Raw genomic sequence first — 17,107 nt, 5'->3', positions numbered from 1 at the left:
TGCATAGGTTGAAAAATAGTATGTAGGCTGTTCTAGTGCATAGAATGAAAAATAAAAGGAAGAAAGGGAAGCAGTAAGGAATCAGTGGGAATGGAAGGAAGTACAAGGGAGGGAGTAGGACGAAGGAGGGCAAGAAAATGGAGGCAAAGTACAACATGAACACAGGATACTGAGAATGGAGATTATAAGAAATATTATAGAGGTCTGTTTTCATATGGAAATATATCTGGTAAAGAGGTTTATTTTGAAGCATCAGAGGCCATAATAGATTGGAGTAAATAAAATTGAAGCAGATTAAAAGTATGACATGAAGCCCTAATATCAGTTGCCTTTCCCAGGCATTCAGGATTCAGACACTGTATACATCTTCTTACATGTGTTTTTAAGTCAACCTCAGTTTTTATGTATACCTTGAGGTCTTCTGGCTTGGTATCCAATTGGTAAAAATACAGCTAGTAAATCATTTCATGAGTGTGTGTGTTTTTTTTAGTTGGAACATAGAGTCCAGAGGGATTTATAGCTGTGCATGATAAAAGATGGAGGGAGTTGAGCAATTTTTCTAGAAATGACTAATTTAATTTCATAGTTGATATCTAGCAGAAATAGCTTTTTTTTTTGTTTTGGTAGGAGCATAAAAATTAGAAAACATTGTTTACTTGTGAGTAAAGGCTAATCAGAGAAATAGGAATAATACAGTATGGATCTTGTGGATCACTTAAAATCTAGAACTGGATTATTATAGTAAAATATATTTTAAAATATATTTATCTTGAAATAAATACATTTCATGGAACTGTTTTGACTTTTTAGAAAGTTCTATTTATTTTCTTCTCCTGTTTTTTATGGTATGTCTATTAGAGATATCTCCTTTCTGAAAGCATGTAATAAGAAAGGGAGAAAGTAAACTGTTCTTTCTAAAAATCAAAATTTTAGAGTAGAAGTAATATAGGTTTTAAAAATTATTCTAAAATATGATATTGCATGATTTTAAAGTACGTTATGGAATGTATAACATTTGATAACAGATTTATATTGGGAAATTCTATATGTTAAAAATGAGCTGTTGGGCATTTTGAAGAAGAAAAACATTGTATACATGTATTAGTCATATTGATAAATAAATGAGAATAAAAAGGCATAGAATCTTGATTATAGGATGAATAATAATGTATTATAAAGATAATTAAAGATTGGCTTTTGAAATTATAATTTAATCTACAGAGAGGTGACTGCTGGTGAATTTTATTCCTAATTCACACTAAACTCGGTACTTTAAAAGATAAACTTTTCCTTTTAGGAAAAAAATAATTTGACTATTCTAATATTACTTCAAAACTTTTTTGACAGTAACTAATTTGCTTTAGATCCTCATTCTTGAAAATAATTTTGTATCCAATAAGCTGTACTTCCTAAAGAAATTCCAAATTATCTCTCTTTTAATATGTTAGTTACCTTGTTCTCAGCCTGCCTGTTCTATTTCCTTTCATGAACGAACTTAATGCAACAAGGTAAGAGTCCTTTCTTACTGTTCTGTGTTGAATCTCCCTGTTCACACCTTGAAATTCAAACTTGCCTTCTGCATTCTTTCTGAAGTCTCTTCCTTCTACCCTTTATTTCTTCCATTTCTTGTCATCTTTCTTCTCTTCTCATTTGCTGCATGATTGTATTTTTGCTTGTCTTAGTGTCACTGTTTTGGATTCTTTCAACATGATGCTTTCACTCCCTTTAGTCATTAAAATAAAATTATGGATAATTCTTTTACAAGACTTTTCTAAAAACTTTTCCTAGAAATATTTGAGAACATTTTAGATACTTACTCTCAAAGTTCCAGTTTAATTTAAAAGTGGAAAAAACTCTTAAAATTTTAGTAGAAGTATTTGTGATATTGCATCTATTATATATCATGGGTCTCTCACTCTTGATGGCACTGTCAAGTTGATTCAACAGATAATTTGTAATTAAATGGAAGTATTAAAGCATGCATATTATTCAAACGATTATGATGTTCATCATTAGCTGTGGCAAAAATAGCTGCATTTTGCAAGTTTTTTAATTCAATGTAAAGAATTATTTAATTTGGCAAATTAAGTAATGTTATACCAAAAATATTGAAATGACAATAAATCAGTTTCAAAAGCAAGATGCCACAGCTTAACAATGCTCATAAAGTTTATTTAGAGAATATAAAATGTGGCTTACTATTCACTGTATGTCAAGCCTCATGGATGAAGTATGGTGCCTGATGCTAATCAGGTTAAAGGACCTCCAGTGCTCGAACTGTGTTGTGGATTATACTTACATTGCTTATGGTTTTTTCCCCCTCTCTTTGCCTGTATTAGCAATCTGCTTTTGTACTTTGACATCCAGGATTTCCCTAGTGAATTTTGTCACAGAAAAAAGAGAATCATCAATATCGCAGTTAAACTTGACTTTCAAAGCTAATAGTATCTCATTTGGGGGCTCAAATTTAATAAATTTTCTTTGATTCTGGGTGAGTTTTTAAACATCAAACAATGAATTGGCCAGGGTGCAGTAAAATATTTAGATCTATTGACTGTGGTTCAGAAGGGTAGAAGGCAAAACACTAGTGGTTTGATGTTGATAAATTCTCAGAACCTTAATCCACATTAATGTTTTCTTTTATCTGAGTGCACATTGGTGACAAAAAAAGCAAGAGAAGGTATTCATACATGTAAAATATAAAACCTAAAACAAATGTATTTGTAAAATACGATTTATTTTGTTATGCTAAGTAAGTTTAACAGCATTCTTATCCTGAGTGAAGACTCTGGAGAGTGTTTGTTGCAGATAAATATACATTGTGAATTGAGACTCCAGCATGCATGTGGTACTCACATCATTATAAAAATTACATCATAGTGTATGTTTTACAGCATACACTTTGACATTCTCTTATTGACAGAAAGTCTTCAGATCAGCTTGGGACATATAAGGATTTTTATGCCCATAGATTAGCGTGAACAGTTAAAGATGCCGTTATATGTTTGTGTGTGTTTGCTGGCTTAAAGAAACTCAATAGAGTTTGATAGTTTTGTGAAATGTATGTATATCCTAAGGAACTAATTAATATAATAAAAATAATTCAAACAGTTTTACAAGCTTCCCAAGTAGACTAGAAAAATGGAGGAGAAATTTTCTATCTTATATTTTTGCCAAGTTATATTTGAAGTTGCTTGGATAAAACTAGAGATAGAAATATATTTATTTGAGCAATTATTGCAATTTTTATAGTTAACCTTGTTTTTAACCTTTGCTGTCTGATAAAAAACTTTTTGTTCTGTGGCACTGAGCTAATTGTATAATATTTATTAAGTATATGGTAGCAAATAGATAAAATTTTAAAACCTATTCCAAGCATAAGGAAAGTTAGAAAATATGCCTATGTATTGAAAACTCCTATTATTGAACTATATGATTAAAATGAGAGCTTTTTGTTCTTAAATGCAAACGAAACTATGGAATTCTTAAGGCTTTTACTAAGTTTGGAAATTAAAAACCAAAATATCTGTTTTTGAATGTTTCCATTTATATTATGTAAGGAATATTTTCTCATTTTTCCAGAAGGTGGCAGTGTGATATCAACTGCATGTGATTCCATACTGACTAGAGAATTGGTGTTTTTCCCATATCGGTGATGTGTTTGTATTGTTGCTTTCCGAATACTTAAAATAGAGTACAAATACTACTGATTTTATCTGTTGTATTGTTTAGAAATTGTGTGACTGTGTTGGTTTATATGTATTTAATCATTAAGACTCAAGTTTAGTAAAATCCTGCAATTCTAGAAGAGTGAAAAGGGCAAACAAACCTCTTTCTTGTATATTTTTAAGTCTCCTTTTGTGTTGAGTATATTTGTTTTGATTCTAGAGTACATGTTATTGAAGTTTTCTTTTCAAAGACTAGTACCTAATAACTATCTTGTCCAATATGTATCAGTTCATATCAGTTAAACACCACATGTTACTAAGCAGGTGATAATGATTAGGAGATGGCTGTTGTTTTTGATTTTGTGAATGTTTTTTCTTTTCTTCCTTTTTAGGGTGGAACTGTGAAAAAATAATTCAAAACCTCTTGATCAGAAGAGCTCTAGTGACTCTTCGTCCCCTCCCTCATTTCAAGCAGGAGGATGCTTTTTCTTCTTAACATTCTCCCCCAGCACTCTGAATTAGAGATTTATTTGCAACGAAAAATCAATTAGTCCTAAATTTATTCATGGATTTCAGGTCCAGCGATCAATGCAAGTCCACTCAGTGGGCTCAAGGGGACCCAGTTCATCCCAGTTAATGTGTCTGAAGGGGAATTACCATTGATGCTGTTTTTTTCCCTTTAGGTCAGAGATCAGATCTCGCTGTCATGGTCTGCGGCAAGTAGGAATGACTTCACCCTGCAGCTACCCAAACTGCACCTGGAGACCTTTGCAATGGAGGCGCTCAAGGGCAGGCCAGAGGTGGTAGCATGCCAGGTTAGAGTCTAAATAACATTGTTTGCTACTGAGACATATAGAAAAATAAATTGCACTAACCGGAGAGAATGAAAGCCTCAAAGTATTGTGAATAATTTAAAGGAGATGCAAATAGATGTTTCTTCATTTTTCTTCTATCATGTAACAATATACTTTACAAAATATTGTTTTTTTCTTTAACGCCTAGAACTAGCCTATTAAAATAATCCAGAAAAGTGTTTTTACCAAGGAAAAATGTGTTTTATGGCAAAGTACAGTATTAAAAGAAAATACTTTCCTATCAGCAGAGGACAATAAGACACTAGGCTGTTACCTCCTTAAGCAAGTCTCAATTTGTTGCTTTTATTGTTTGAAAATAAGTAATTTTAGAAAAAAATAAAAAATAAAATAATAAATCACTTTAGATGTAAACATCAAAAGAGATACCTGAAATATCTCAATATTAATTCCAAAATATATCCAACATTTCTTATGAAGTAATTTAATTTCAGCAAAGCTTAAACTTATCTGTGTTTTCTATTGAAGAGTATTTTACCCTTTAATATTTAGTTTTAATGAACATTGTAAGATGTGCAAATTGGGTCATTTCATTTATAAAACTTAAAATATCAAATCATAAGACTTCAAATAACTTTAAAGTACACTAATAAACTTATTTTTAGAAACATTCATTTTCAGATGCTGTAGGTATCCTTCTATTTTATGTCACTCTTTTATTAATATTATTGTGATCAATTTTTTTCTTAAGGTTATTTTTCTTAATCTGACAAAATGAAATTCAGTGTGTCCTTTTAATGCCCAAAACCTTCATTAAAAAAAGAAAACTATCAACGTTATGTAAATTATAGGAAGCATGATATTTCAAAAGAGACTGTCCTTGTTCAGTAGCACTCTATTTTTTAGTGTATTTAAAAGGAGAAATCTCTCTTAAAACTTAGTGTGTCTTTCACATGTTGAGATTTAAAATAATCTTTTTCATTCTTTAGTTTATGACCCTGTGGAATTTTAATTTTATAGAAAATTAATGTCAGTGTGTGTGGAGCAATGTTAATTTTTTATATGCTCCATATCCTAATTTAATTTGTTATTAGTACCAAATTAATGCTCTACAAGGAAAAAAATACTCATTGCTTCTTTCATTAGATTGTCCAATATGTCTAAAACATATATAATTATAAAAGTAAGCATAAAATATTTTTCTTCTCTGTTTTAGGGTAGAATGCTGTACTGTTATTTAAGATGAGATTTAAAATGTGTATTTTAAATTTGATTGTCAGTATTTATGAATTCATCATAACTATGAATACAGTCTGATTTGAGATTTTTCTAGTGGTTGTAAAATAATCCTTTACTTGGCTATTTCAATTCAGAATCTCACAAGGCTTAATATTTGTCGTAATTTACAAGTAAAGACTTCCTCAAAACTAGATGTTGGTGATTTGGAGAGGTTGATTCCCCAAAATGCCCTTTTTGGGGGTTATGATATCTGGGAACAGCAAGAAGGAAATGTAGAGACCCACAGTTTAAACTACTGTCTTTTCCAGGTTCTAATAAAAATATTAGATTCCCACCTAGATAAGTTCCATTGACATGCTGTAATATATATTGTAGTTTAGTAGTATACATCATAGTTGGAAAATTAGGAGACATTAGTGATAATAATAGTACCTACAATTTCAGCGAACACTCAACTATGTACCAGGTACCATGCTTAGCTCTTTGAATATATCATCTTATTTAATTCTCACAATGAGCCTGTCAAATAAATGGCACTATCTCCATTTTACACTTCACCACCACCACCACAACAAACACAACGGGTAACTCCTCAGATCAACAGCAAGGAAAAGGCAGAGCCAAGAGCCTGGATTTAAGTATAATAGTATTCGACTGCTAAGCTGGATTAATAAATCTGATACTAAAAAAATGTAGACACATATGTTACATGGTAAGAGTAAAACCTTAGATATCTATAATGGAATTTTTCTTCCATTTGTAAAAAATTATGCATCTATGTATGATATAGATCATAGTTTATGCTGTATTGTAGACTAATTATGGGCTAATAGTATGAAACTCTAATTTCACCTTTTTTTTGCAGTATAAAAATATGTGCATTTATGCTAAGTGTGGCTACTGACTTGGGAATTCAGTAGTTGTTTAACTTTGTACTCTAACTCTGTACTGATGAAGTGGACTATTCAGAGTTCTCAACCTTTGATTATGAGGAGAGGATCACTCAGCAGGGTGTGGTGGTATATGAACCATTTGCCCAACTTACTCAGCTGTCATTTATAGAAGTAGGAGCTGAAGTTTTCTGTCTTTTTCAATGGGGGCAAACTTTATTATAGGTATAATCCTGAATGGAAAGAGACCAGTGAGCATTATTACTGAGTGAAGAGGATGAGTGGAGTACCTTTGTTCTCTGAACCTGGAAGAGCATGTGACTGATGCTTTTCTATGGAGAAAACCTCAGTTCAGCTTGTTTCTGAGATCTGCTAGCTTTCCCCTCCAGTGTCCTTAGCTGAAACAAACAAACAAACAAAAATTAATGCTACTGATCCCCGAGACTTGCAGTGGGATTGAATACAGCAATGGATGTAAAGTGTAGTACAGTGCCTAGCCTAGAGAAAGCAGACAATGCAGGGTGGCTGTTGTTATTGCAGCCATTATAAGGCCCTTGTAAAGATGAAGTAAGCAACAGTAGCTTGTTTTCATTACTTTTAAGGTGTGTGTATGTTTTATTTTGAGGAATCGTTATTTAAGATCTTTTTTTTCTGTATCTTTCCATTTAGTTTTTTCACCCTTCCCTGTTTCTTCAAAAACTTTAAATAATTTTGATCAAGCACAGCCTACCATAGCTTTGTATTTACTTTTCCATGGCATAGGATGTTCCAATGAGGCCATGTCTCCAGTGAAACCTTTCGTTTAAGTTCCTGTAGCAAATTTAAACCTATACTAGTGTTTTATCTTCCAAATAACAGCAAATAGGCTTTCATTATAATAGTGAGAAGAATAAAAACACCCCTATTAGACCAATTAGCTTTAAATGAAAAGTCCAGTGTAGTGTGAATGCAGAGAACTTTGCAATAAAAAAGATTCTACTTATACTTTATAAAGATAATACCTATTATTCATTATCTTATACTCTGAATTACAATTTTTCAATAATTATGATATGTACTATTGGTAATAACTGGCAAATATTAGTAGGCATCCAGTAAATATTTGTGTTTTCATTTCGATTCAGTAGTAAACAATAAATAATAATTAAACAGTAACAATAGCTAATATTTGTTGAGTGCACAAAAATCAATCCAAGATGGATAAAAGACTTAAATGTAAAACCTAAAACTATAAAAACCCTGGAAGCCAACCTAGGCAATACCATTCTGGACATAGGAACCAGCAAAGATTTCATGATGAAGATGACAAAAGCAATTGCAACAAAGACAAAAAATGACAAATGGGATCAAATTAAATTTAAGAGCTTCTGTACAGCAAAAGAAACTATCAACAGAGTAAACAGACAACCTACAGAATGGGGAAAAATATTGCAAACTGTGCATCTGATGAAAGTTTAATGTCCAGCACCTATAAGGAACTTAAATTTACGAGAAAAAACCAACCCCATTAAAAAGTGGGCACAGGATATGAACACATACTTTTCAAAAGAAGACATACACACAAGTTAACAGGCGTATGAAAAAAAAAACTTAACAACATTGCTGATCATTAGAGAGATGCAAATCAAAACCACAATGAGATACCATCTCACACCAGTCAAAATGGCTATTATTAAAAAGTCAAAAAATAACAGATGCTGATGAGGTTGTGGAGAAAAGGGAATGCTTATACACTGTTGGTGGGAGTGTAAATTAGTTCAGCCCTAGTGGAAAGCAGTGTGGCAATTCCTCAAAAAGCTGAAAACAGAACTACCATTTGACCTAGCACTCCCATTACTGAGTATGTACCCAAAGGAAAACAAATTGTTCTACCATAAAGACACATGCAGGCATATGTTCACTGTAGCACTATTCACAATAGCAAAACATGGAATCAACCTCAATGTCCATCCATGGTAGAATGGATAAAGAAAATGTGGTACATATGCACCATGGAATACTATACAACCATAAAAAGAACGAGATCATGTTTTTTGTGGGAACATGGATAAAGCTGGAGGCGATCATCCTCAGCAATCTAACACAGGAACAGAAAACCAAACACCACATGTTCTTGTAAGTGGGAGCTAAATGATGAGAACACATGGACACAAAGAGGGGAACAATTGGGGCCTTGAGTCTGGAGGGTGTGGGAGAAGGGAGAGGATCAGAAAAAATAACTATTGAGAACTAGGCTTAGTACCTGGGTGACAAAGTAATCTGTACAACAAACCATTGTGACATGAGTTTACCTATATAACAAGCCTGCATATTTACCTCTAAACCTAAAATAAAAGTTAAAAAAAATCATTTGAAGTTCTGCCATTCAGACACAGCCAATGTTAACATTTTGGTATATATTCCTCTAGTTATTTTTTAGCCATAAATACAAACTCACATGCACATATTATTTATATTTAATACACCTATATATATTTAAACAACAATTGGGCCATACAGTTTTTTTCACTTTTTTTCCTTTTTGTTGGTATGTAATCGTTGTACATGTTTTGGAGGCACATGTGATATTTTGATACCTGTATACAATGTGCAATGATCAATCGGGGTAATTTGGTTATCTGTCCCCTCGAATGTTTTTCTTTATGTTGGGCATATTACAGTTCTTCTCTTTTAGCTATTTTGAAATATACAATAAATTATTGTTAATTATAATTTCCCTATTATACTATTGAATATTAGAACTTATACCTTCTAGCTAACTATTTTTGTACTCTTTAACCAACTTCTCTTGGGCTATACTATTTGTATGCATTTTTTTTTAAACCTAATAACATGATATCTTTCTTGTCAGTAATTACAGATTTATGTAATTATTTTTGGTGGCTGAGTTGTGCTCTGCTACATGGCTCTACCACAGTATATTTTATCAGTTTTCTGTTGATGGATATTTGAAGTTATTTTGAGTTTTTGGTTATTATGAATAAGATGGTAATTAATATCCTCTTGCATACATCTTTTCATTATTCTCTTTTTTCCCCTGGAATAAATTAGTAGAATGATTGCATCAAATATTATGTATACTCTAAGGCTTTTAATACACATTCTCCAATTGCCCCTGAAAAAGATAAGATGGTTCCACTTTACCCCCTGCAAGACTTCTATTAGCCCTTTAATTTTCTTTTTAAAGTGTCGTTCTTTCATTTCTGATAATAGAAGAAAGTTTTTTTCTCTTTTTATAATTTTGGTCTTCCCTGAATTTGCAGACATCCGTTCTTACTAGGTCCTTATTTTACACAGAGTTGCTAGGTTTTAGTCTAAGAGATTCTCCTTGGTGAAGTAAAGAGGATACATTTTGTGGCAGCTGCTTGTCTCACAGATTTTCTTTTTCATTGCTTTCTAAGTCCATGACTGTGCTTTGAATGTTTGAGATTATTGGAATTGGTAAGTGACATCATTTTAATAGTAAGTTATCAAAAAGATTTTGGATTATCCAAAGTTGTTGTCTATAGGAGTTTGTGCAGTTCTCTTTATTCTTTTAAATTTTTTACTTGCCAATTGATAAATTGTAGTTGTGTATATTTACATGGTACAGAGTGATCTTATGGCTTATGAATACAATATGCAATAATTAAATCATGCTAATGAACATATCTGTCACTTCCAATTCTCTCTCTCTCTTTTTTGTTTTTTTGAGACGGAGTCTCTCTGTTGCCCAGGCTGGAGTGCAGTGGCGTGATCTCGGCTCACTCCAGCCTCCCGCTCCCGGGTTCAAGCGAATTTCCTGCCTCAGACTCCTGAGTAGCTGGGACTGCAGGCATGTGCCACCATGCCCGCCTAATTGTTTTTTTTTTTTTTTTTTTTGTAATTTTAGCAGAGACGAGGTTTCACCGTGTTGGCCAGGCTGGTCTCGAACTCCTGACCTCAAGTGATTCACCCGCCTCAGCCTCCCAAAGTGCTGGGATTACAGGCATGAGGCACCACACCCAGCCCAAAATAAAAATATCTTTTACATTGAAAAATATTAAATAATTTTTTAATTGGGTCGTGGAATCGAAAATAATGTTGGAAAGTCACCTTCTTCAAAGGTTTGTAAATACTACCCAGAGAAGAGCTATTTATTAGGGAAATACAATTAGCTGGCAAAGTCATATAGTTCATCTGAGAATAAACGAATTTGATGGAAAAATACCATCCTTTGTCTCATCTAGCTACTTGACAGGTATAGACTCTAGTTCTTCAGAATGTAAATTGTGCCAATGAGCAATCTAAATGTCCTAGATATGGGGCCTAACTTGAATGTGAATATAAGAAGTAGTGAATTTGGTGCTTTTTTTGGTTGTTGTTGACAGTAGGAAGAGTTTGCTACTTGGTAGTTGAAATTTTAGAATTCTACTCTGAAGATTTCATATTGCACAAGTAGAACTAAAATTTCTTCAAAATTTCCTTAGTAGAGCTCTAAGCAATGCTAAACAAAACAAAGTATTACAAGAAATGAAATACTAAGGTGCGTAGAAGAACTTATTATTTTTCTCCTTTTGTTTCTTTTTCTCATTAAGAAATTTGATGCATAATAGATGTACATGGTTTTAGGGTACATGTGATAATTTAATACATTCATATAATTTGTAAAGTTCAAATCAGTGTGCTTGGGATATAGATCCATCACCTTAAATATTTGTCTTTTCTTTATATTAGAACCATTCAAATTCTTCTAGCTATTTAAAAATACAAAATAGATTATTGTAAACTGTAGTTACCCTACTGATCTAACACTAGGTCTTATTATTTCTATCACACCATATATTTGTACCCATTAATCAACTTCTCTTCATCCCCTTCTCAACCACTACCCTTCCTGGCCTCTGGTAACCACCAATCTATATATCTTCATGAGAGTCACCTTTTTAGCTCCCACATATGAGTCAGAACATGCAATATTTGTCTTTCTGTGCTTGGCTTATTTCATTTAATGACCTGCAGTTCTATCTGTGTTGCTGCAAATGATAAGATTTCATTCCTAATTCATTGTGTATATCTATATCGCATTTTCTTTATTCATTTATTAATGGCCACTTAGGCTGGTTCCACATTTTGGCTGTTGTGAATAATGCTGCAGTAAAAATAGGAGTACAGATGCCTTGTGATGTATTTCTTTCTTTTGTACACATACGCAGTAGTGGAGTTACTGGATCATGTGGTAGTTCTATTTTTAGTTTTTTGAGGAAACTCCATACTGTTCTCCATAGTGCCTTACTAATATACATTTTCCCTAATAGTGTGCGAGGATTCTCCATTCTCCATATTTTTACTGGCATCCATTATTGCCTGTCTTTTTAATATAAATTTTAACCGGGGTGAGATGATAGCTCATTGTGGTTTTGATTTGCATTTCTGTGATAGTTAATGTTGTTGAGTATTCTTTTCATATACTGTTGACCATTTGTATGTTTTCTTTTGAGAAATACCTATTCAGATCTTTTTGCCACTTTTAAATTAAATTATTTGTTATTTTGCTATTGAGTTGTTTGAGCTCCTTGCATATTCTGGTTGTTAATCCCTTGTCAGATGGACAATTTGCGAGTGTATTCTCCCATGCTGTGGGTTGTCTCTTCACTTTGTTGATTGCTTCCTTTGCTGTGCAGAAGCTTTTTAACTTGATGTAATCCCATTTTTCTATTTTTGGCTTGGTTGTCTGTGTTTTTAAAGTCTTAAAAAAAAAAATTTTTGCCCAGATCAGTGTCCTGGAGTGTTTCCCCAGTGTTTAGAAAAACTTATTTTAAGGGCTTGTTGCAAAGTGAGATAACAATAATGATCTTAGTTTTAATTCAATATCAATATAAATAGCATTTAAACGTTGGTTATAGTCATTGTGAGTTATGCCTTGTCGTCCTCTATCTATATCTTCTCCTAAGATTTTAGTGTTTCATGACTGGGAAAACTGCTTGATAATTAGCTTTGCATATCAGCTATTACTAGAGCAGTTTTGGTATTATCCCATAAGTCTTTTCACCATCCTTTTCTCCCATTATTCCTCCTTCTCTTTCTGTGCCTGTTGTCTGATTTCTAGGTTTTTTATTTGTTTGTTTGATGGTGGTGGAGGAGGGATGCATCAGATTTTTAGGACAGAATCTTGAGGGTAAAAATATAAAATTATACTCTTTTTGTTCAGATATTTTACCAGCCGATAAAAGCCAGCCTGCCTGCCTTCCTTCCTTCCTTCCTTCCTGGCTGCCTTCCTCCCCTCCCGTCCCCTCCCTCCTCTCCCCTCCCCTCCCCTTCCTTTTTTTTTTGAGACAGGATCTTGCTCTGTTGCTCAGGTTAGAGCGCAGTGGTGTGATCATAGCTCAGTGCAGTCTCAAATGCCAGGGCTCAAGCAATCTTCCTGCCTCAGCCTGCTGAGTACCTGGGACCACAGGTGCGCACCACCATGCCCAGGTAATATTTTTAATTTTTTGTAGATAATATTTTATTTTTAAATTTTTTTGTAGAAACACAGTCTCGCTATGCTGCCCAGACTGGTCTGAAACTCCTGGCCTCAAGCTATCCTCCCATCTCAGCCTCCCAAAGTATTGGGATTACCGGCATTAGCCACCATGGCTGGCTCTTTTATTTTAAAAGATTTATTGTGATAAGGTATTTTCTGTATATCCATTATTAAAACATAGTCTTGCACACTAAGGTAGTACCTTCTGTCTCTCAACTCCTTCTGATAGGTAGAAGGAGTTCTATAAAGTTTTCTTTTTAATACTAGCAGATGAGATATCTTACATCTTGCATCCTGGGTTGTATTTCAGACCAGTGTGTTTGTTTCTTGTTTTTTCTTATTGAGATTTTTATCTCTCTTTGCCTTTTAAAAAGGACAAGATGACATTTAAGGGCAAGTAATTGCATCCGTGTAAAGCTTCTGCTACAGTTTTAAAGAATCTTATAACTTTGTACTCCTTAAGTCAGCTTAATGTATGTATGAATTATATACCTTGTGGGAATGATCTGGTATAACTGATCTGAACTGAGATTAAGGAAAATCTGGTAGGACTTCTTTAAAAACAAGGTAGAGTTATAAATTCATTTTTCTAGTTTTGTTGTTTATTATTTTCTTAATAGGAAAGAATAATTAGGAAGGAAATAAAATCATAGCAGAATCAGTATTACAGAAGGTTGAAGCAGTTATGCAACTTTGCTAGAAAGTAGTAGGACTGGCAGTAAAGCAGTTGAAATCCTTCCCCCTGTAGACACAAATTACACCAGTAGCAGGGATTCTCATTATTTTATACAATTGTTTTCTTTTTGTGTCTATGTGGAATACAACATTGTCTTTTCTTGTGAAGGGTGAGTATGTATGTATTACAATTCTTGTGGTAGCACTGGATAGAATTCCAGTGCTACTGGAGTTCTATCCTAGAATCACTATTTTCTGTGACCCCTTGACCCTGAATTCTTCCAGCATGTCAGTTTCCTCATCAGTAAAATGGAGGTGATATTACCTGGTCTGGTGCATCTTTGGGTGATTATGAGGATCCTATAACATATATGAAAGAACTGAGAAAATTAAATAGCACTAATGTTTTTGAAATAATTTTTCTTTAAATATTTGGCATACAAACATCCCTTGGTCAGGTATATATAGATTGCTTAGTTTTCAATTTCAGGTTAATATTTTTACCCCTTTAAAAGACAAGAAAGTAAATCAGATTATATGGAAATTGGCAACCATAAGTCTGTGCAATTTACTGTATGTCATTGAGTTATGTTGATTAGAATGGGAATTACTTTCTTAACAGCATAGTATTTGGAAAAGTTGAAATAATTTCATTTTCTGGGGAGGGAGTCAGCAGGGTAGTATTAGAAAAAGCCTGTGTGGAGAGTCAGAATGCCTGGATTGAAGTTCTGGCCCTGTAATTTAACCACCTCGGTAAGTCACTCAACAGCACACTGTTCCCTCATCTGTAAAAGGTGACAGTGACGCCAGTCTTGCTTTTGCTCACAGGACTGTAGGGAGATCAGATGAGATAATGTGCATGTGAAGGTGATTTTCACGTTAAAAAATGCTATATTAATAAAAGCTAAGTTGGACTGAACTATAAAAGGCCTAAGGTCAGGAACGGTGACCCAACTATATTGAGAAATGTTTTAGTGTTTTGACTTTTGGAGGTCTTTGATTGATGACCTGTTCAACATGTGCCTTCAAAAAAATAGTATGTTCAACAACTTTAGTGTTTCCTTCCAGTTAAGTATACAGCCATTGCCAAGACCCAGGTGGTAAATTCATGCCATGTACTACTATTTAAATAATCATATAAAGTAATGCAAACATTACTACTGTTTCCATATTTTGAAACATTTTGTCACCTTTATTTACATCATTTAATTTTGGGATGATTTCAAATTCCAACTCAAGTGGTGACAGTATTTGCTTTTATGTGAAATGTTTGAGATGCAATTAGTAAAAAACAAAAATGACAAAACATATCAAAGTACAGTACAGAATTTTTTTTTGTTACAACTCTCAGTTCTAGGTGGCCCTAAGTAGAAAAGCTGCTGAAATGATGTGAACATAATTTCTTTGTCATTAATGTTAAGAGGCAAAAACTAATTCTAAACTTGATGCTTTATCTTTTTGTTCATTTTAAGGCTACTTTTTAAATATAACTAGAACTATTATGTCTTTTAATACTTATTATTGAGAGAATGAAGCCTGTGAGCAGTTGAACTTTCAAGTGCTATAACCAGAATTGCTATTCATTTTAGCTACTTGGACAAAAAACAGTGTTTGATGGACTGCCTAGGTGAAGACCTGGAAAAGGAAGGGTTATCTACAAATTGAGTGAGTTTATTATGGCTTAGTGATTTGCTGATTGATTTCATTTGCTGTCAGTTAAGGCTCTCTTAATGTCAGTTTTCTTTGCATAATGCCTTGAAATGAAGACTGATGAAGTTCTTCAAATTGATGCCGCTTATATAAACTGACCCCGATTTGCCCTATTCTGCATGACAACTTAAGTGACAGCAGTTAGAAGAAAATACAGCAGTGAATATGCAACTTAAGGATTAAGGAAGATGCAGTAAATCATTCAGTCTAAAACTAAGTACAATGATAATTTCTTGTAATAATTCCACAGATGCCTTACATTTGTTAAACAGACTGTTATTACTCTCAAATATATGTTTTCATTATATACATGTATTTGAATTGAAGAAGAGAACTAAAAATTATTCCAACAGAGATCCTAATTCTTTTCCCTGTTATTTAAACTTGGAATTATCAAAATCACAGTTTTAAAAATATTTTATTTAGGATATCCACATGCAAAAGAATGAAATTGGACCTTGGTCTTACAACATGCACAATAATCAACTCAAAGTGGAGTACACAATGTTAGAAAGACCTAATGCCATAAAACAAAGGAAACAACAAAATGGAAAGGCAACTTGTGGAATAGGAGAAACTATTTATAAACTGTATATCCAGTAAGGAGTTTAATATCCAAAATATATAAGGAACTCATACAACACATAACTTTTTTAAAAAATGGGCAAAGGACCTAAAAAGATATTTTTCCAAAGAACACATGCAAGTGGCCAATAAGTAAAAAGGTGTTCAACACCGCTAACCATTAGGGAAATGAAAATCAAAACCACAACGAGATATCACATCACAACTGTTAGGATGGCTATTACCAGAAAGTCAAAAGACAACAAGTGTTGGCAAGGATGTAGAGAAAAGGGAACCTTTGTGCACTATTGGTGGAAATGTAAATTGGTATAGCTATTATGGGAAACAGTATGGAATTTCCTCAAAAAATAAAAATAGAACTACCATATGATCCAGCAATCCTACTTCTGGGTATACATCGAAAGGAAATGAAACCGTTGTCTTGAAGACATGTCTACACTTCCATGTTCATTGTAGCATTATTCACAATAGCCAAGATATAGAAACAACCTAAGTGTCCTCTGATGGATGAATGGACAGAGGAAATGTTTATACATACACACACACACACCCCCAGAGGAAAATTCAGCTTTAAAAAATAAAGGAAATCCTGCAATGTGCAACAACATATATGAACATGGAGGACATTATGCTAAGCGAAATAAGCCAGACGCAGAAAGAAACATACTGCATGATTCCACTTATACGTAGAATTTTTAAAAATCTTACTCACAGAAACAGAGTAGAAGGTGGTTACCTGAGGTTGGGGGTGGTTGGGGGAATGAGGAGATAATTGGTCAAAGGGTAAAAACTTTCGGTCATAAGATGAATAATCTCTGGAGATCATGGTACAGTGCTATATAATGCATTGTGTACTTGAAATTTGCTAAGAGAGTAGATCTTCAGTATTCTCACCACATACACAAAAGAGGGTAACTCTGTGAGGTGATAGATATGTTAATTAGCTTGATTGTGGTAATATTTCACAAAGTATATATATATTAAATAATCACATTATATCCCTTAAATATATACAAACTTTGTCAAAAAAAATTTCATTTGAGT

The 17,107-nt window shown here is 33.3% G+C and overlaps 1 protein-coding gene across 7 annotated transcripts in view; it reads left to right on the top strand.

Moving 5' to 3' along the window:
* The window catches only part of CCDC171 (coiled-coil domain containing 171), a 443,650-nt gene that overhangs the window by 342,027 nt on the left and 84,516 nt on the right, over positions 1-17,107 (top strand). For 6 of the 7 annotated variants that reach the window (XM_054658718.2, XM_001149040.8, XM_063788717.1 and 3 more), the window contains one exon: positions 4,352-4,483. The exons of the other annotated variant lie outside the window; for it this stretch is intronic. In XM_054658718.2, the coding sequence (XP_054514693.1) occupies positions 4,352-4,483 (132 nt within the window). The remainder of the gene's footprint in view (positions 1-4,351; positions 4,484-17,107) is intronic. 7 annotated transcript variants of the gene reach the window in all.

The sequence above is a fragment of the Pan troglodytes genome, chromosome 11, assembly GCF_028858775.2.
Source record: "Pan troglodytes isolate AG18354 chromosome 11, NHGRI_mPanTro3-v2.0_pri, whole genome shotgun sequence".
Lineage (NCBI taxonomy): Eukaryota > Metazoa > Chordata > Mammalia > Primates > Hominidae > Pan > Pan troglodytes.
The sequence above is the reverse complement of the archived record's forward strand: the minus strand, read 5'-3'. Positions and strand labels throughout refer to the sequence as shown.